Source organism: Rhea pennata, chromosome 27, assembly GCF_028389875.1.
Source record: "Rhea pennata isolate bPtePen1 chromosome 27, bPtePen1.pri, whole genome shotgun sequence".
Classification (NCBI taxonomy): domain Eukaryota; kingdom Metazoa; phylum Chordata; class Aves; order Rheiformes; family Rheidae; genus Rhea; species Rhea pennata.
Genome location: NC_084689.1, coordinates 1,138,744 through 1,158,129, shown reverse-complemented (window position 1 = coordinate 1,158,129; position 19,386 = coordinate 1,138,744). Strand labels below are relative to the sequence as shown.

General features: G+C 63.4%; 3 protein-coding genes across 8 annotated transcripts; 2 read left to right on the top strand and 1 right to left on the bottom strand.

The window, feature by feature from the left end:
- The first annotated feature begins 50 nt into the window (after window positions 1-50).
- On the top strand, window positions 51-12,119 carry THOP1 (thimet oligopeptidase 1). The gene is made up of 13 exons (XM_062596335.1): window positions 51-387; window positions 1,655-1,858; window positions 3,281-3,429; window positions 3,956-4,063; window positions 4,811-4,913; window positions 5,366-5,526; window positions 5,958-6,093; window positions 6,196-6,562; window positions 6,840-7,041; window positions 7,452-7,638; window positions 8,072-8,200; window positions 8,566-8,702; window positions 8,885-12,119. Exons 1-13 carry the CDS (start codon window positions 285-287, stop codon window positions 9,041-9,043), a joined length of 2,145 nt encoding a protein of 714 aa, XP_062452319.1. The 5' UTR covers window positions 51-284; the 3' UTR covers window positions 9,044-12,119.
- Window positions 12,120-12,131: 12 nt separating this feature from the next.
- LOC134151743 (inactive serine/threonine-protein kinase PLK5-like) lies at window positions 12,132-14,660 on the bottom strand. The gene is made up of 9 exons (XM_062596565.1): window positions 14,644-14,660; window positions 14,159-14,279; window positions 13,586-13,693; window positions 13,278-13,394; window positions 13,071-13,200; window positions 12,900-12,987; window positions 12,736-12,831; window positions 12,464-12,662; window positions 12,132-12,386 (listed from the first exon to the last, which is right to left on the bottom strand). Exons 1-9 carry the CDS (start codon window positions 14,658-14,660, stop codon window positions 12,132-12,134), a joined length of 1,131 nt encoding a protein of 376 aa, XP_062452549.1.
- Window positions 14,661-15,269: 609 nt separating this feature from the next.
- ADAMTSL5 (ADAMTS like 5) lies at window positions 15,270-19,219 on the top strand. Of its 6 annotated transcripts, none has more exons than XM_062596439.1 (12): window positions 15,270-15,405; window positions 15,914-15,977; window positions 16,063-16,196; window positions 16,499-16,559; window positions 16,706-16,775; window positions 16,886-17,013; window positions 17,099-17,222; window positions 17,441-17,524; window positions 17,987-18,150; window positions 18,224-18,434; window positions 18,668-18,739; window positions 18,826-19,219. In XM_062596439.1, the coding sequence occupies exons 1-12, from the start codon at window positions 15,365-15,367 to the stop codon at window positions 19,131-19,133; spliced, it is 1,461 nt and encodes a 486-aa protein (XP_062452423.1). In that variant the 5' UTR covers window positions 15,270-15,364; the 3' UTR covers window positions 19,134-19,219. The 6 variants fall into 6 exon arrangements, with proteins under 6 accessions (XP_062452423.1, XP_062452422.1, XP_062452426.1 ...); XM_062596438.1 differs by having other exon boundaries at window positions 16,667-16,775; XM_062596442.1 differs by lacking the exon at window positions 16,063-16,196 and having other exon boundaries at window positions 17,441-17,496.
- Window positions 19,220-19,386: the final 167 nt, after the last annotated feature.

Here is a 19,386-nt window from a genome sequence, read left to right as displayed (position 1 = left end):
CTGCTCGTTACAGTAGAGAGGGAGGGGGCGCGTTGCCATGGGAACGCCGGGAGGGCGCGCCTCGCCGGCAAGGCCCCGGGCCCTCCCCGGGGCTGCGCTCCCGCCCGCTGCTCGCCGCTACCCCCGCACTGCCCGGCCTGAGCGCCCTGTCGGCACCCTGCCCCGGCCCGGAGGGGCGGTTCGTCCCCGTCCCTCGCCTCGATGGGGTGAAGGGTAGGGGAGAGCGGCCGAGTCCTCCACTCTCCCAGAATCCCTCGGCGCTGCCGCTCTCTCCCCCCGCCTCTATGGTTGAGGCACATGCTCTGTGCGTGGAGCCGGCGCGGTCTCCTCCCGCCTCGTCAGCAGGAGAGGGGCCTCCCGGCGGCCCCGGCATGGCTCCCCCGACAGGTACCGGCTGTGCGGGCCTGGGCGCGGGGCAGCGAGGACGGCGTGGGGGGGGACAGTGAGAGGGGCTGGGATAGCGGGGAGGGGGCGAGGGGGGCAGGGAGAGGGGCTGGGATAGCGGGGAGGGGGCGAGGGGGGCAGGGAGAGGTGCTGGGATAGCGGGGAGGGGGCGAGGGGGGCAGGGAGAGGGGCTGGGATAGCGAGGAGGAGGTGAGGGGACAGTGAGAGGGGCTGGGATAGCGGGGAGGGGGCGAGGGGGGCAGGGAGAGGGGCTGGGATAGCGGGGAGGGGGTGAGGGGACAGGGAGAGGTGCTGGGATAGCGGGGAGGGGGTGAGTGGGACAGGGAGAGGGGCTGGGATAGTGGGGAGGAGGTGAGTGGGGCAGGGATAGCGGGGAGGAGGTGAGGGGACAGGGAGTGGGGCTGGGATAGCGGGGGGGAGGTGAGGGGGACAGGGAAAGGGGGTGAGGGGGGCAGGGAGAGGGGCTGGGATAGCGGGGAGGGGGTGAGGGGGACAGGGAGTGGGGCTGGGATAGCGGGGAGGAGGTGAGGGGGGCAGAGAGAGGGGTGAGGGGGGCAGGGAGAGGGGCTGGGATAGCAGGCCCCTTTTTCACCTCAGGGTGAAAGGGAGGGGTTGAGGGGCTAGGATAGCAGGGAGGGGTTGGGGAGATGAGGAGAGGAGCTGGGATAGTAGCAGGGAGATAAAGAGATAGGAGGGGGGAGGGAGGAGGGGCCAGGATAGCAGGGGGTTGCTGAGAGGCTTCATTTGGAGCAGAAGATGAGGAGGGACAAGGAGAACTGGCTGCATGGGGTGCAAGAGAGAGGGAGCTGGGATAGCCCTACAATGGCTTTGCGAGGGGCCTGTGGGCTTCTGCTCGCCCCAGCTGTCCCCTCTCTGCTGCGTAGCCCCTTCCCCAAGCAAGGCCTGAGGCTTGCACTGGGGCTGTGACAGCCACATTTGCTTCCCGGGGCCACAAGCACCTGCCAGAAGAGCAAGGGGTGAGGGAGCAGGGAGGGAGTCAGGTTTCTGTGAAGGGCTTGTCGTAACTGAGAGGGTAAACAGTGCCTGGAAAATAATCTGGCTGCCGTTTGGATCCGGCACTCAGGTTCCTTAGGAGCTCCTTTGCCCATGTGCGTAGTTCGTTTGCTGGAACTCTCCTTTAAGTGTTTTTCTTATCGAGCTTTAGATATGCAGCTGAATTTTCCTTCCAGCTCGTGTAAGTGGGAAACGTGTAATGCTTGATGCATTGGTTTCCTTCCTACTTACCCAGGTAACCTTGTGGACAGTCAGTCCCCCAGGCTGTTAGCAAATCAGCTAAGATGGGACCTGACTGCCGAACAGATAGAAAATATGGCTGCGGAGCTCACAGAGAGGACCAAGCTTGTGTATGACCGGGTGGGCTCCCAAGAACAGGGAGAAGTGTCCTACGAAAATACTCTCAAGGCACTGGCTGATGTGGAAGTGGAATATACAGGTAGGTAGACAAAGAGAGTACTTGCTTTCTGGAAGTCTATGGGTTATGAAGAATTTTTTTGTGTCACTACTCTGTACTGTCATCTACTTTTTTCTTTCCTTGACTCCCACAGCTTCTGTGTGATATTTTTTTTCCAGTTAATGTTTATACAGCTAGATATAACCATAAAGAAAGGAATAGATTTGGAACAAAAGTGTACGTAGAACATGAGGACAGAGCTTTGGCAGTGGTATTGCTTTGGCAACGGGGTGGTCTCTGGAAGGAATAACAAGATTTTCAAGGTTGTCTCATACTTCTGTATGTCAGGTTGCATTTAGCAGGAGTAAATTGTCCATTGGCAGAAATGGTTTGGATGATATAAGAAATCTTCAGCTCTTCCTCTTCTCTACATGGATAAATGTATCTCTGTGTATCTTGTCTGTTTAAACAGAGTACTGATTTTAGAGATTATGTGTAAAATAACATGATGTGGTGGCATTATGTTGGCAAATAATGCAGGCTTCAATATATCTCAGGCTAATTATTTACAGCACTAGAGTGTCAAAGTCCTGCAACTCCCAGTCCTGCCTCATGACATCTGTTGGTTATTCTGTCTGTGTAGCAAGGTGATTACATCTCTCTAGAACAGAAGCAAGTTTGCAAGCCTCCTTTTTCTTTTATATGGTTTCTTTTCTCTTTAGAAAAAAATGAAAAAGAAAAAAAAAAAAGCCCATGCTAAGCAGGGATAATATTAACTTCAGCAGAACTGTCAGCACTTTCTATGGACAACGGAGAGTAGCAGTCTGTTCTCCTCCTGCTGGGAGGAGAATCCTCTTGTCTGGAGAACAGTGCTTTCCTACTAGACTGTTGTTTGAGGTTTTGCAAATATAGTGGCAGGGAATATTCTTCTGGTATTCAATTCTAAAATGGAAGTAAGTCAGGACAGAGCACACTGGCTGCATGGGAGCTTTTGAGAAGCATCTGCACTGAAGTTGTGTCACTTGTAGCCTGGTTTTCTAAAGGAAGGAGACAGGCAACAATGCTGCCTGTATCTGCTAGCAGAGAAATCTGTTTCCTTAGTCACTAAGGAAACTGTTGGTATCAGCTGTAGGTGACAAAAGACGTGAGATCTCAGAAGCCTGAAACTCCTGCAAGTTTTGTGTGAGATATTGTTTGTCATGGGAAATCAGCGGACTGCCTGGTCAGCAGGCTCGGCAGCAAGCAAGGAGTGAAGAGGTGCTGTGGGTGACTGAATGCTGCCTCTGGGTCTGTCTCTTGGCAGCAGTTGGCCTTGCTCTCCCTATGTGCGGGCTGTAGCTCAGGCTGTAGGGCTGTCAGACTATCTCCCGATTAACACAGACTCTCCCTGCATGCTCCCATGCGTGAGCAGTTGTGGGATATGAAGCCATTGCCTTTGCTGTAACCCACCTTTTGTCTTTTCAGTCCGTCGGAACATGCTGGACTTCCCCCAGCACGTCTCTCCTTGCAAAGACATCCGTGCAGCAAGCACTGAGGCTGACAAGAAGCTCTCAGAGTTCGACGTGGAGATGAGCATGAGGCAGGACGTGTACCAGCGGATTGTCTGGCTCCAGGTGTGTGCTTGGGAGGATGCTTGCAGACCAACTGGGGATGAAAAAGGTTCAGCTTCATCTGAGCAGGAAACTGAAACCTCCAGCAATTACAAGAAACCCTTTTATCTCATCCCAGAACTTAGACCCGAATGGTATTAAATCAAGTCTGTAGATAGTACAGTCCAATTGTTAGAGTGAGAACTGGGGAGCTGGGTTTTGAGGGTTCTCACCTCACTCAGGGCTTTGATTACCTCTCTGGTAAAACGGCATTAGTAACCCTGACCTGCCTCGTTCAGGGAAGCAGCTGTGTAACGCCCTGAAAAGTGCTGTGACATGGTGTAAAGGTGAGATTTTTTAAAGCAACTTCATGGTAGGAACTATTACAATAAACTGAAGCCTTCTTGTGGGGTGTTTCTATCTGCTTCTGGGTCACCATTACTACAATAACCCACAGCTTCCTCCAGGAGCAGGTGCAACAGCTTTCTGCAGCGGCTGTGTGAATGCCTGTTCCTTTGGTTCCCTGTGCTCACGGATTTTTGCTTTACAGGAGAAATCTGAGAGTGCTTCACTGAAGCCGGAAGCAAAGAGATATCTAGAGAGGCTGATCAAATTGGGTAAAAGAAATGGTCTTCATCTACCTGAGGAAACACAGGAGGTGAGACCAAAAAGCTTAAAATAAGCACCTGTAGAAGAGGCCTTACAGGTCTAATGGGACAGTTTAGTGGTTAGAGCAGAGGCCTGAGGCTCAAACTCCTGAATTTTGTTCCTGATTCATATGAGCTTGGGCAAGTTGGGTGACAACTCTCTTTCCTTCTTTGTCCTTTCTGTTGGATGGGGACAATGTTTACAAAGTGGGGTTCATGTTTGGAGCTAGGGGCTCCTGAGAAGCTGAGAGCCCAGACAGGGTAGTGTGGGTTGGTAGTGGAACTAGGACTCTGACCCCAAGAGCAAAGGGGCAGTCACAGAGGGTGCCCCACTGGAGCTGGGATGGGGGTGAGCAGACTGGACTGGGCTTGGCTGAACTGCTCAGGGGCTCCCCCTTTTCTCCTGAGCCACTGGCTCAGTGGAGGAGCTTGAAGCTGGGTTAAAAATAGAAGAGAAGATGAAATGAAGTAAGGGTGGGGGAGGCCATTGCTTAAACACCTGCAGCTCCTGAGCTGGCAGGAGACAGTTGGGACCTTGCTGAGGTGGCTGCTTTCCTATGAGGTGTGATCAAAGGGAGCCTGTTCTAGGATGAGAGCTCGGTGCCCGCATGCAACTAATTCTGCAGTTCAGTTTGAATATAAGCCAACTGCAAACCAGTGGGTTACTCAGCAGGCAAGCTGCTGGCTGGAGACGGTGAATGGTGCTGTTTGACTTTCCCCTTTGGACTGACTTTGCTCTGTTCATCTGTATTTTAAAGAAAATCAAAGCTATTAAGAAAAAGCTGAGCGTCCTTTGCATAGACTTCAACAAGAACCTCAACGAAGATACCACCTACTTGCCCTTCTCAAAGGAAGAACTAGGTATGGAGCACTCAGGCTTATGTCTCTTGGGTCTCAGAGCCTGATTCACGCTGAAGCTGAGCCCTCCCCGCTTCAGGCCTGGCAAAGGCACCCTGGGGCTGTTCTCTGCACCCGGCTGCAGGTGAACAAGGGCATTCCAGCAGCGATGAATAGCTGTGCATTGACTGAGCCCTGTATGCACTGTGTGTACGGGACAGGCACAGAGTTAAGAACGGCAGTCTAAACCTTCCTGTCAGAGGGCTAAGAGCACGTACCGCAGGTCAGCCACTGTGCAGGAATTCGTTAAGCACTGAGATCTTGTTCCTTCCACAGCATGTAAGGCTGATGTGCTGCGAGTGCTTAGATTCCTCTGATCCAAAGAGCAAGAACCTTTTCCTGTGCTCAGTCCTTGACTTGATATTCCTAGAGGAGAGGCCTGGGCCCTCTGTCACGCATGTCTGCCATTTTCTCAGGGGGGCTCCCAGAGGACTTCCTGAACTCTCTGGAAAAGACAGAGGATGGCAAGCTGAAAGTCACCCTGAAATATCCACATTATTTCCCTCTCTTGAAGAAGTGCTATGTGCCTGAGACAAGGAGGAAGGTGGAGGAAATGTTCAATTCCAGGTGCAAAGAGGTAGGTGGCCTTGCTGCACGCTAACAAGGCTGGATGGCTTGTTGAGTCAGGACTCTTCCATGTGTAGATCTGCTAGTATTGAGGACAGCCAACCTCAGCAGTGCAGTGACTGTCCATCTCAGATCACTGCGGGGGGGGGGGGGAGGAGATGGCATGCTTGTGGAGGTGGAAACCTGCAGCATGCAAAGTCATCATAGTTGGTAGAGCTAGGGAAGAAGACAAGGGATAGGGCAAACTGATGGCTGAGCTTTGCTCAGCCTGTGTGGAAAGGGGTTCCCTGGCTCTGGTCCAGTGAAGGATTCTGAAAGTTTACCAGGTATTGGAGGGATCTTTTCCAAGATTTTGCTTCTTTACACAGTGGAGCTTGTGCTTCCTTTCTTGCCTGTGTACCCTGCTTCATGCTGAGCTCATTATCTGGCTCTGTGTTGCAGGAGAATTGCTTGATCCTCAAGGAGCTGGTGGACTTGCGGGCTCAGAAAGCTAGTCTCCTGGGCTTCAACACTCACGCTGACTTTGTGCTGGAGATGAACATGGCTAAAAGTAGCCAGACAGTGGCTTCTTTCTTGGGTACGGCACTTGGCTGTGGAGGGAAAGGATAGGAGAATGTGCTGGGCTGCATGTACTGCTGTCACCCTTGGGGACTAACCCTGCTTTCTTCACTTCTCCCAGATGAGCTGGCCCAGAAGCTGAAACCCCTTGGGGAGAAAGAACGGGCTGTGATTCTGGACCTGAAAAAGAAAGAGTGTGAGAAGCGAGGCCTGGAGTTTGACAACCGCATCAATGCCTGGGACATGCGCTACTACATGAATCAGGTGGAGGAGACCAAGTACAGCGTGGATCAGAACCTGCTGAAGGAGTACTTCCCGATGCAAGTGGTCACCACAGGCCTGCTGGCTATATACCAGGAGCTGCTGGGGCTCACCTTCCATTTGGAGGAGAAAGCTCAGGTCTGGCATGAGGATGTCCAGCTTTATACGGTGAAGGACACCTCCTCTGGGGAGACCATCGGCAAATTCTACTTGGACCTGTACCCACGGTGAGGCCCTTGGGGAAGCCAAAGAGAGGGAGGAGGACTGGGAACAGAGCCTGCAGTGTGCCTGGGGAAGAGAAAGGGCTGTGCCACTCCCAGATGCATGGGTTTGGCAGAGGGGGAGGTGTGTACTGGGGCAGGGTAATCCCAGGAGCTCTGGGCCTGCATGAATCACAGCATCACTCGGGTCTTCCACTTGGAGCAGGACCTCACAGCCCTGGGCAGTGGTTCATGCCTGGCTGAATGGGAGTATCCACTTAACAATGTCCCCTTCCTGACCTAGGGAAGGGAAGTACGGGCACGCAGCCTGCTTTGGCCTGCAGCCAGGCTGCCTGTTGCCAGACTCCAGCCGGCAAATCTCGGTGGCTGCCATGGTGGCCAACTTCACCAAGCCCACACCAGATGCGCCTTCCTTGCTGCAGCACGACGAGGTGGAGACATACTTCCATGAATTTGGGCATGTCATGCACCAACTGTGCTCGCAGGTAAGGCCTGGCTAGACTGGTGGAGATTTGAATCAGGGCTGAGAAGAGTGTAATAGCTGTCTGTCCTGGCCACAGATCCTAGAACCCTGGTCAGGGCTAGGTACTAGGCAAGACCAGTATTGGCCACCAGCCTGCCTTTTACTGCTTCCTTCCCATCCAGTGCCAAACAGCCCAGCACCTTGGTCTGAATCACCTTCCAAGGGCTGGAAACATCTTGTCATTTACAAATCAGGGAACTTTGCCATTCGGATCCCAAACACTTGTTTCTGGGCTAATCCTGTCAGCTTGTAGTCAGTGGTTGGGTCTGCTCTGATGTGATTAGTTGCCTTTTCCCTGTTGTACTATCCAGTGGGAGCAAATGATGTTCAGCTCTGAGCTGGCTGTGTTGACAGTTTGGACGTGTCTCTTAGGCGGAGTTTGCCATGTTCAGTGGGACGCACGTGGAGCGGGACTTTGTCGAGGCACCATCCCAGATGCTGGAGAACTGGGTGTGGGAGAAGGAGCCACTGCTGCGCATGTCCAGGCACTACAAAACTGGAAGCCCTATCCCTGATGAGCTGCTGGAGAAGCTAATTAAATCTAGGCAGGCAAACACAGGTGGGTTGTGTGCCATTCCCAGGAAGTATCCCCTTGTGCGTAGGGAGGTGCAGGGGACCCTTGGTGACCCGGTGGGTAGAGGATGGTCAAAGGAAAGGCTTTGCCTTGCTCCCTGTGGGGACTATGAAGATTGGAGGAAAGAACTGCGTCTGCTTGCTATTAGTCAGCAGTCTGGGAAGAGCGGCAAAGGCAGGAGGCGTTGCAGGCAGGTCGAAGCAGCGCAGGCGGAAGGGGTTCGCGGGGGATGCAGGCCCGTTATCTGCAGGCAGGATGCTGCAGGCGCCACTGAGCTGGGATGGTCTGGGGAAGCAGAATAGAGAGTGGGTGTGGGGACAACTGTTAGAGTCCCCAGGTCTGCCTTGAGGTGACCTGGCCTCGGAGACGCTGCTGCTTTCAGGAAGGATCTTAGTTTGCCTTCTCCTTCTGGGAACAGGGCTGTTCAACTTGCGTCAGATCGTCCTGGCCAAGGTGGACCAGGCGCTGCACACCCAGACAAAAGCTGACCCGGTGGAGGTGTTTGCCCGGCTGTGTGAAGAGGTGCTGGGTGTTCCTGCCACCCCAGGTACTCAAGGGCTTTGGGGATGGGGTTCGCAGTCCTGCTGGCTTTTGGGGCCTGGCCTGGCAAGCTTGGCTTGGCAGGTTCCTTTCAAGTCTGGGGCTTGAGGCCCCACCTGGCTCAATAGGGTGAGAAAAGCACTGTTTCTGTTTTTCACTGTTTCTGCCGACTCCAGGAAAAGCAGGGTTGAATCTATACAAAAATGACTGGAAGGTTTTCCTGTTTCCCCTGTGATTGTGAGCTCGCTGGTGCAGTGCCCACTCTGATAAATTTACAGCGTGCAGTTGTTTTTCCATGCTGTGAGCAGTCCGCGTGGTCCTGGTTTGAACAGCCTTTTCGGTTAACACCCCTGCCCTTCCTTTGCTGCCAAGGTACAAACATGCCAGCTACGTTCGGCCACTTGGCTGGAGGCTATGATGCCCAGTACTACGGCTACCTCTGGAGCGAAGTGTATTCCATGGATATGTTCCACACGCGCTTCAAGCAGGAGGGGATCATGAACTGTAAGGTAGGGAAGGACGTATGGCGCGGCCTGACTCTGTGCGTGGCAGGGGCTGCATTCCCAGGGTGAGCTGCTGTGCCAAGAGGGGCAAGGAGGTGATGGGAGGCAGCCAAGGGCCAGGGTTGCTGCAGAGCGAGGTCAGTGGCGGGATGGGCGTCCTACACGTGCCCCCGTCTGTCTCCCTGCAGGTGGGCATGGATTACAGGAACTGCATCCTGCATCCTGGTGGCTCTGTGGATGCTTCCGACATGTTGAGGAAGTTCTTGGGTCGCGAGCCCAAACAGGACGCCTTCCTGGCCAGCAAAGGACTGAAGGTAGAGAGCAACTCGCTGCCTTCGGCCTGCTGAGAAACTGCTCCAGCCCATTCGAGTCAAGCCAGCTCCTTTGTCTACGCACCGGTCCTCCCAGGCCGAGCAATACCTGGTACTTCTGTCACCAAATGCTTCCTGGGCCAGTCCCCACCCGGGCAGTTGTTCCTCCAGGATCCTTCTCTGAGCTCACCTTGGGCCTCAGGAACTGGATTCAGTCCTGGTCCAGGGCTCTGCAGTGACAGCTCTGCAGAGGGAATTGAATTGCCTTTGTCACCCTCCCTAGAAGGGGGATGAGGCTGTCACTAGCCCACATAAATTAGCTGAACTTTGAACCTGATTTCTGCACAAGGGTGAGTTTTAGCCTTGTCATTAGCTGGAGAGGAGGGTGAGAGGAGTTACTAAGCCTGAATCTCATTTTAAAATCCATCTTTCTAAGAAATGAGACTTCCCACAGGGCTCAGCTTGTTTTATGCCCCAGGGTAGATTTACTGTTCCGACCACAAAACAAATGGCCTGAGAAGCTGTATTAGGAATCACGCTCTCCCTGCCTTTGGCAGCTGGCAGCTGTGGGATAAAGATGGGAAGATCCTAAAGCTTAAAAACTATTGATTTTACCTCTCCTGACCTATGTCCTTCCTTGAGTCCTTCAGATGTTCCTGCCTGGCAGCCAGCCTGGGAGGGTGTTTGTTACTCCGGCAGGGCAGGGGAGGCAGGAGATGGCCTGTGCTCCCCAGAACAGGGGGCTCTGATGAGCACGGCGTGAGCTGCTCGCCTCTCTTGCTGGCAGAGGCGTCCTTGGGGGTTGTTCCTGTGCTGGTTGTCCCTGGCTAATGAGCTGCTGTCCATGTGAGGTCCTCACACGTTCTGGGGAGGCTTGCTGGCTTGGGTCTCTGCTAGCCTGGGGATCCCTGCAGTGTGCTGTCCTGTTCAGTGCACCTCTGCACTGTTGTGGGTGCTCCCCTTTCCTCTGGGGGCGTTTGGAGGCAGTCTTGGGGTATCCTTGGAGCTTCTGGGAGCCTCTGCTGAAGGCCATCTTGGGGCAGCTGATGCCTGCAGGGCTCAGGTCATAGCAGCAGAGGGTGGGTTGCTATTGCTGTCACCTCTAAGCCAGGGTGGGCCTGGGAAGGGCTGTGGAAAAAAGCAGACAGCTTCAAACAACACAGATGCCTGGGATAAAAATACTGAGTAGGCCTCGTGCCAGGGCAGGGCCCTTGGGCGGGAGGCTCTCGGGTACGGTGCCAACGCCAGGGGACAGCAGCCAGCCCTGTGCCCGGCCTCGGGAGCAGTGTGGGCTGTGCCACCTGCCGCCCCTAGCTGTTGGCCTGGTCCTGAGGAGGTTTTAAACACGTGCCCATGTGGCATGCCTCCCTCTGCTCGCTCGCCTCTCCTCCCTCCAGCACTGTTCCTCCCGCCACGACAGCCCAGCGTGTGGGATGGCAGCTCTGTGAGGGCCAAGTCAGACCCTCCAGAGAGGAGCATTGATCCCAAAGAGCAAAGTGTGATTTCTGGCTTTGCTCATTTCTGTTTCCTCCTTTGTAGCCCGAGGAGGAACCATTGTGCAGGCTGGCAGAGGTTTTAATAGCAAACGTTAGGCACAGGTGGAGGATGGATGAGTTCCCTGCTAGCTGTGGGGAGCTCTGAGACGCTCGTATGTGCACCCCGAGGGATTTCTCCTGTCTCTGCAGTAGATGACCCTGTTACGAGGGCTGTTCTTGTCTTCTGGTGTTCCTCCTGCATCCATGACTGGAAGCAAGAGGAATGATCCTCCAGCCGGGCCCCGGGGTCTCCCATTCTTTCAGGTGCTCTCAGGTGATTTTTCTCTCTGTTCCCACCCCACCGCCTGCCTCGGAGCCACTCTATGTGCCGTGACTTATTCAGGGCCGTGGAAATAGTCCCTGCAGGGCTCTTCTGCTTCTCACGACCTGGGTTTTGCTCCTGCTGTGAGCAGGTGGAGGGCTGCGGGCCCGGCGCTGCGTGCGGGGCAAGGCTGAGCGCTCGGGCTCGCCACGCAGCGTCCCGGCGGCTCCCAGGCCTCGGGCTGTGCGTGAGAGCTGGCAGCTCCTCCCCGACGTGTCGCCTTCCTTCCCACGTACGCGGAGGTTTCCCTCCCTGGCTGGTCGTTTCCTGTACTTCTCCCCTCGTCCCTTGTGCTTACGTTTGAGCTGTGTCGCTAGAACATCTTCCCTCCCCTCCGATTACAGCTGGTTTCGTGGAGCAGCTGCTGCTGAGAGCATTGGAAGAAAGCTCGCTCTGAGTGCAAACAAAGTCATTGCTGTGACCTCCCTCTCCTCGTCCCCAATCCCCCCGCCCCGGTGACAGGGGAAGGTCAGCACCATCCTTCCTTGCCGGTCACCTCCTGTGCTGGCGCGTGGACGGGTCTGTAAGCAGCAAAGCGGCTCCTTGGTGCTTGTTGGGGCAAATTCAGGCAAATTCTTTCTTCCCCACCCCCCCTCCGTTTTAGGCATAGGCGAGTGTCTGTCCCGGGTGCTGGCTGCACAGGGCTCGGCGCTCTTGAATTGACGCTGTGGGTGTTTGTGTCATGTTTTACTGAGCTTTCAGGGTTTTCTTTCAGACCTCTTTTCCTCTCGAGGGAGAGAACTGAAGCTGAACGGGGAAACCGCGCACTTTCCTCCCTTCTTTTCCCAGGCCACAAATAACTTTGTCCCTCCCTCAAATAACTTGTGCTGGTGCTGTGAGAGGTGCTGCTGAAGGCTGCTCCCAGGCAGAGCCCCGGCCGGGCTGCGACCTCCACCGGGAGCCCGGAGCCGAGGGGCCGGCCCCGGCGGGCTGGGGCACGCGGGGGGACGTCGCTCCTTTCCCTAGCGCTGCTCCTGTCCCGTGTCCTGTGCGCACGAGATCCCAGAGAACAGAACAGTCCTGCACCAGGCTCCTGGCAGCTGTGCCGCAGCCCCCAGCTCCGTGCTCCCTCCCACCCCCCTCCCTCATCCCTGCCTGGGATTTTTTTTTTTTTTTTTTTTTTTTTTTTGCTGTTAACCTTTTCCAAGGGCAAACTGGTGTGTGTGCCGTTTGTACTGGTCGCGTCCCACCCTGCTTGTTTCCATGATTGGATTTTAGACAGTTCCTAGCACTAATAAAGGTTTTCGTAAGTGGATGTTGGCACGGCTCAGTTCCTATCTCGGAAGTCGGGGTGGCCGGGGACGCCCTCCTGCACGGCACCTGCGACAGCCTCAGCGGTGCGGTGCCCGCGGGTCCCTGCCGGGCTGGGCAGGGAGGGCCGTGGCCCGCTGTTGGGGGGCTGCTGGCACCCCCCGAGCAGCGCCGCGGCAGCTCGCCGCAGCACTTGGCACAGCAGGTTGGGCCTGGCGAAGACAGGCGCCGAGCGGCAGGCACGGGCCGGCAGCGTGTCCGGAGTGAAGCCCTGCGGAGCGAGAGCCGGTGACGCCCTGCGCAGCCCCCTCCGGGCCGGAGCAGCCCGCCCGCCCGCCGGCCCCGCACCTGCGTGAAGAAGTCATGGCGCAGCACGTCGCCGAGGCCGGGCCGCGCCGCCGGCTCCGGGGCCAGCAGGCTGGCGACGAGGGCCCGGGCGCCGGGCGAGAGGCTGCCGGGCAGCGGGAGCCGCGCCGCCCGGATGCGCCGGTACAGCTCCTGCCGGCTGGCGCCCTCGAACGGGGAGGAACCCGCCAGCGCCGCGTACCTGGGGAAACCGGCGGCTCAGCCCGCGCCGGGGGCACCCCGCGCCCGGCCCTCCGGTCGGCGTCCCCCCTTACATGATGCAGCCCAGCGCCCAGACGTCGGAGGCCGCCGAGTGTCCCCTCCTGTCGACCACCTCCGGGGCCAGGAAGCCGGGCGTCCCGCAGACGGCGCTGGGGAGCGGGGCGGTGAGCCGCGAGCCCCGGGCGCCCGGGCGCCCGCCCGCCCTCACCGCACTCACCCCCAGCGCCGGCCGCTCGGCCCCTCGCGCCTCGCCAGCCCCATGTCGCCGATCTTCACCTGCATGCTCGTGGTGACGAAGAGGTTACCTGCAGAGGGGAGCGCTGAGCCGCGGCCGGAGCCCCCGGCTGCTCCCGGCCTCCTCCCACTGCCCCGGCTCGGCCCCACGCACTCGGCTTGAGGTCCCGGTGCACGATGCCCTGCCCGTGCAGGTAGCGCAGCCCCGAGATGATCTGCCGCAGGTAGTACCGCACCTCCGGCTCCGTCAGCGTGTCCCGGACCCGCAGGATGTCAGCCAGGGTCTGGGGACCGAGAGCGGAGTCGGCTCCGGGCCCGGCAAAGCCACCGCCGGCGGCAGGGCTCGGGGCCGCCCGCTCACCCTGCGGCTGCAGTACTCCAGCACTACGTAGACGTTGCTGCGGTCGGCGAAGTGCCCGTGGAAGCCGACGACGTGCCGGTGGCGCAGGCGGCCGTGCAGCTCGATCTCCCTCTCCACCTGCGGGGCCGGCGACCCCCGTGCGCGGTGATGGGTGCTGGTGCGGGCGGCCCGGGGGACCCCCCGGCAGCTGGCTGCCCCCAGCGGGGACCTCGTGGGGAGCAGGATGGGACAAACCCGGCACCGCGGGGAAGGGCGGCCCGGGGCGAGGGCAGGGCGAGGGGGAAGCCGGGTCCGCGCCGCGCACTCACCCGCTGCCTGTTCCCCGGCTCGGCAAGCCGGGCCTGCGGGATGATCTTCACCGCGTAGACCTTGCTGCTGGACACGTCCATGAGCTCGTAGCATCGCCCAAAAGCACCCTGCGCGGCAGCAGACGGGACTGAGCACCCGCTCGGGGCGCTCGGCCGGGGAGCCCGACCTGGGAGTCGCTCAAGGGTGTACCACGAGCAAGGGGCAGATGCAAGAGGAGGGCCCAGGTGTCCAGGCACAGGGCCACGTGCCCTTCCCACGGGGCGGCGGAGGAGCCCAGGGGACCCGGCTGACGCTGGCCCCGTCCTGCAGGTGCAGCAGCCGCTGGCCCCGGGCATCTGCTTTGCTCTGGCTCGGTCACAGCGTCCCCAAGCCGCCCTCTGCCTCGGTCTCCCCATTGCTCCTGCAGCCAGGTAGCAGGCGGAGGGGGACGCGGGGAAGCCCTCGGAGCAGGGCGGATTGGAGGCCCGAGCGCTGCCGGGGTGCAGAGGGGGACAGAGGTGCCAGCCCAGGCGAAGGGCCACGTGGGCTCTCGCGGGGCCAGGCCGGGGCCGGCGCCGAGGCGGTGGCATTACCTGGCCAAGGAGCCGGCCGCGCTTGTACAGCGTCCCGCTGCCTGCGTCGGCGATGTAGCCGCCGGGGAGCTGGTCCCTTGTGCGCCTCCGGGCCATGGCTGGCTCTGCGGTGGGGGCACCACTGCGGGCGGCGGGCGCAGCCGGCAGGGCGGCCCTACGGGCACCGGGCGCTGTAACCCCTTCAGCACCGGGTGCTGCCCGGCAGTAGGGTGATGCCGAGGTGCCGAGGACTGGGGGTGCCGGACTGGGGGCTGGGGGGGGAGGGCACAGCCCCATGAAGCGCCCAGCCGGGGGGGACACAGGGGCACCGGGCTGGCGCAGGCGCCCTGCGCGTGCAGCCTGGGGAGCTGCAGGGAGCGGGGCTTCGTCTGCCCCATTTCCCAGCTGTGTCCTGTGCCCCCCTGAGCCCCCGAGCCCCCCCCCCCCCCGCAGGCTTTGCTGGCACATCCTGCTGTCACCCCCCCCCTCCCGGGCCTCAGCCTCACCCCAGGCGCCTCAGCATGGGGGGGTTCTGGGTCCGGACCAGACCAGGCCGGGGGATGCTCCTGCCTCCTGCTCCCTGCCTGCCGTGGGAAAGGGGGTGCTGGGGGGCTGCACTGCGTCCCCCTCCCCGTGGTGGGGCCGGGCCGCGGGGGCTGGCAGGCGGCCAGCGCGGGGGCTCGCAGCAGCTGCCGCCCTGGCCCCCCCGGCCCTTAACTCCCTGCGCGCCGGGCCGGGCCGGGCCGGGCCGCGGTGCTCGGCGCTGCACGGCCGCCGCAGGGAGCCCCGGCGGGGCCGGGCGGGGGCCCGCGGGGGGGACACGCGGCTCAGCTCCCGCGGGCCGGGCCCGCTCGCCCCGAGGGCTGCTGCCCCGCTCCGGGGCACCTTGCCGCGCTCGGGAGCGCTCTGCGCCGGACGCCTGGGTCCCCTCCCGGCGCGGCCTCTGGGGGCCGCGGGGGGGGCGGATCGACCCCCAACCGGGACCCCGCCGCAGCCATCGAACCCCCCCCCCCCGCCGCCGTGCGCCAGGCTCGGCGGCAGCAGCGCCGCGGGCCCCGAAGGGTTAAGCGGGACTTGGGGAGGGCTGGGCGCACCTTTGGGGCTGGATATTAATAACGCGGCGGGGAGGGACGGAGGCGAGCGGAGAGGCGAGCCCCGGCCGCCGGCTCCCGGGGAGCTGCGGCCCCCGGCGGCCCTGAGCGCCCCCCCCGACGGCCAGGGGCCGGCATGGCCGGGCCGGCGGCCCGCGGCGGCCCCCCCCGCGCCGGGTAAGCCCCCCGCTCGGCCGCGCTCCGGGGAAGGGCCGCCCGCCCCGGCGGAAGCCCTCCCGCGCCGGGGGAAACTGAGGCACGCCGCGGCGGCGAGCGGCGGTCCGGCCCCCCTCCCGACCCCCCCCCGGGCCCCCCAGCCCCGAGGCGCCCGGCGGCGCCGTCTCCGCCGCTGCCCCGCGAACGGGCCCTGAGGGAGCCGCTCGGCGCCAGCAAACCGGCTCGGCCGGGGGATTCCCAGGCGCGGCCCCGGCGGAGCCCGGCGGTGGGGCCGGGGCTCGGGGGGGCGGCGGCCGGGCCCGGGGCCGGAGCATCCCCGCGCGCCGCTGCTGCCCCCCGGCCCGGCCCGGCCCGGCCCGGCCCGGCCCGGCCCGGCCCGGCACCCCCCGCCGCCGCGTCTCGTCTGCCAGCGTCTCGCCGCCGCCGGGCACCCGGCGCGGGGGGTCCCGGCGCGGCGCGGCGCGGCTCAGCTCGGCGCGGCTCAGCCCGCTCCCGTCCCGTCCCGCAGGCGCCCGACGCCGTGGCGAGCCCTGCTGCTGGCCTGGCTGAGCCTGGGCACCGGCACCGCGCAGGTGAGGGCGGCCGGGGCGCCGCGGCCGCTTCGCCCCCCGCCGCCGCCCCCGGCCCCGCCGGTGACCGGCGCCTTCCTCCGAGCAGGACCCGGCGCTGGGGACGGCGGCGCGGGGCCCCGAGCCCCCGGCCCGCGGCGCCTGGGGGCCCTGGGGGCCCTGGAGCGCCTGCTCCAGCACCTGCGGCGACGGCGTCGCGCTCCGCACCCGGCGCTGCCTGCGGTGAGTGGGGCTCGGGCAGCGCGCGGGGGGTCCGGCCTGGCAGCGCCAGCGCCCCTTTGCCACCCGTGTCCCCCCCCCGGCCCCGGCAGGGCTGCCCCGGACCCCCTCGCTGGCGGTTTAGGCCTTGGCTAAATACCAGGTTGGCGCGACGCAACCCCATACTAGACGCCAGAGAAGCCACACCGCCGCGGCCCCGCTCTGCCGCCGCACGGCCCCCCACCCCGGGCTCCGGAGGGGAGCGCGTCCCCGGGCCGCGGCGGGGGGCGGCGCGGGGCCCGGCCGCGCTGACGCTGTCGCCGCAGGGTCCCCGGCGAGGAGCGGTGCGAGGGGGAGCCGCGGCAGTACCGCGTGTGCCAGCTCCACGTGAGTGCGCGGGGGGCGCGGGGAGGGGGGGGGGCGCGGGCCGGGCCGTGCTGCCGGCGCGGCGGGGGGCCCCGCGCCCCCGCGCTCCAGCCCCCGCTGTGCCGCAGGGCTGCCCCAGCGGCTCGGTGCCCTTCCGCGCCATGCAGTGCTCCCTCTACGACGCCAAGCCTGTGCTGGGCGCCCCGGCCGGGTACCGCTGGGTGCCGTTCCACGGAGGTGAGTGGCTGGGGGCACGCGGGCTCCCGGGGCGCCTCGTCCCGGCGGCTGCCCGCCATCCCCATCTCCTCTTTTTTTTTTTTTGTTTTTCCCCCTCCGGGCTCCGGCAGCGCCCAACGTCTGCGACCTCAACTGCCTGGCCGTGGGGCACAACTTCTACTACACCTTCGGACGGGTGCTGGACGGCACCCGCTGCAGCCCCGGCTCCCCGGACCTCTGCGTCGGCGGGCGCTGCCTGGTGGGTCCGCGCGGGGCCCCCGGCCCCCCCCGCCAGCCCCGGCTCCCTGCCCTGACGCCGGCCTCTCCGTCCCCCCCTCACCCAGAGCGCCGGCTGCGACGGGATCCTGGGCTCGGGCGCCCGGCCCAACGCCTGCGGCCAGTGCGACGGCGGCCACGACGCGTGCCTCTTCGTGCACCGGCTCTTCCAGGGCGCGCCCCCCTCCTCCGGTGAATGAACCTCTGCCCCGGCCCCCTGCATGGGTGAATGCTTTGGCTCTTGGCTCCCCGTGTCCCCCAGCACCCAGGAGGCCCCTTGTGCCCGCGCCTCGCTCGCCCGCGCGTGGGCGGCCCCGGCCCCGGCTCCCCCGGCCCCGGGACGTCCCCTCGGGGCAGCGCCCTCCGCTCCGTCCCCGCGGGCTCTGCCCTGACTCTGCCCCGTCTGCCAGGTTATTTCGGCTACAGGAACGTGACCAAGATCCCGGCCGGGGCCACCAACATCAAGGTGACAGACAAGAGCCGCAACTACCTAGGTAGGACACGGGGACGTGGGTGGCCTGGCCCCGGCGCCGGCGGTTCGGCCGTGCCGAGCGGGGCCGAGCGGGGCCCTGGCAGCCGCTCGCCTGGATGCGGCGCTTGGAGCGGCCGAGCTCCGGCGGCTTTTCCAGCCGCCGCGGATGTGGCTTTCGGAAGGGCTGAGCCGCAGCACGGCCACCCCAGCACCAGGACCCCGAGACCCCGTGGCGGCTGGCCCCGTGCGGCCCCACGCGGCCCCGGCCTCCGCGGGCCCCGGCGGCGCGGGGAGTTTTGCACATCAGGGGTTGGCTGGTGTGGGAGCGAAGCCAAATCTTGCAAGAAAGCAGATTTCTCCGGAGCCACAGACGCCGCGTTCCCAGGCAGCGCTGCCCTCCCTGCTGCGGGCGGAGGCCTCCGGCGGGGACCCAGGCGTCCGGGCCGCCGGCCCCACCGGTCCCCGACACGCTCCCTCCCTGCAGCACTAATGACCAGCGACCGGCGCTACGTGGTCAACGGGGACTGGTCCATCGCCTGGCCCGGGGCGTACGAGGCGGCCGGCACCCGGGTGCTCTACGCCCGCGCCGCCGACGGCACCGAGAGCCTGGAGGCGCCGGGGCCCACGGCCGAGGACCTCTACGTGCTGGTGAGCGCCGGGGGCGGCCGGCGCCGCGGGGGGACCCCGCTCCCTCCCCTTAACTCTGCCCCTGCCCGCCCAGGTGCTGCTGCAGGAGCCCAACCCCGGCATCGAGTACGAGTTCTGGGTGCCCCGGCCGCACGCCACCAGCCCCCTGCGCCAGCCCCAGCCCCGGGGGGCCGGCAGCCCCCAGCCCACCCCGGCCCCCGCGCCACCACCACTGCCGCTGCCCCAGGGCGCTGCCACTGAGACGCCACGGAGAAACCCTGCCAGCCACGGCGGGACCCACGCAGGTACCGCTGCCCCACGGGGCACCCGGGGCTCCCGGCCCCCGCGGCTGCCTCCGGGAGAGGGGCCGGCGGGCCGATGGCCGGGGCGGGCGGGACCGTGGTGGCACCTGGGGACCCCCCCGGAGCCCGGGCTGCCCCGCTGGCCTCGGAGGGCGAGGGGTGCGGGACCCCCCGCTGCAGCCCGGGGTGCTGGGGGGGTGCCCCCTCCCCGCTGACCCACCGCCGCCGCTTCGCAGGACGGTGCGGGAGGTGCCGGACGCCCAAGGGACGGTCCCAGCGCATCCGCCACTTCTGCCAGAGCGACTTTGGTGAGCGCGGCGGCGGCGGGGGGGGGGGGGGGGCGTGCGGGGCCGGTCGCCCCCCGGCTCAGCCCGCCGCCGGGCTCGTCCCGCAGTCTTCCAGGCGCGGATCCTGGCAGTGCACACGGTGGGGCAGGAGACGCGCTACGAGGTGCAGGTGAAGACGCCGTACCGGCACCGCTTCCCGCTGGTGTCCCGCGAGTACGTCTGGGTGTCCAACACCTGCGGCTGCCCCCGGCTGCTGCCGGGCCGCCAGTACCTGCTCATGGCCCGGCGGCACGTCAACCACGAGCACACGCTCAACCGCATCCTGCTGCAGGACGACAGCTACGCCCGGCCCTGGTCGCCCCGCGAGGACCGGCTGGTGCGGGACGCGGCCCGCCGCTGCGCCCAGCCGCCCTGAGCGCCCGGCGCCTCGCCGTCCTCGGCCGGGGGGGGCGGTAACTTATTTTCTTTTTTTTGCAGAAAATAAACACGTATCACCTCGTTCTCCACGTGTCCCCCCCCCCCCCCACTCCCCGGCTCGTGCTCCCCCCAGCAGCCATCCGCGGCGCGGGGCGGCAGCTCCCGGTGCCGGCGGCGCGCGGACGCCGGCCGGGCTCGGCCTCCCGGGGTCGGGACCCGCCGCGTTATCGCTCTTCCGGCGGAGGCGAGCG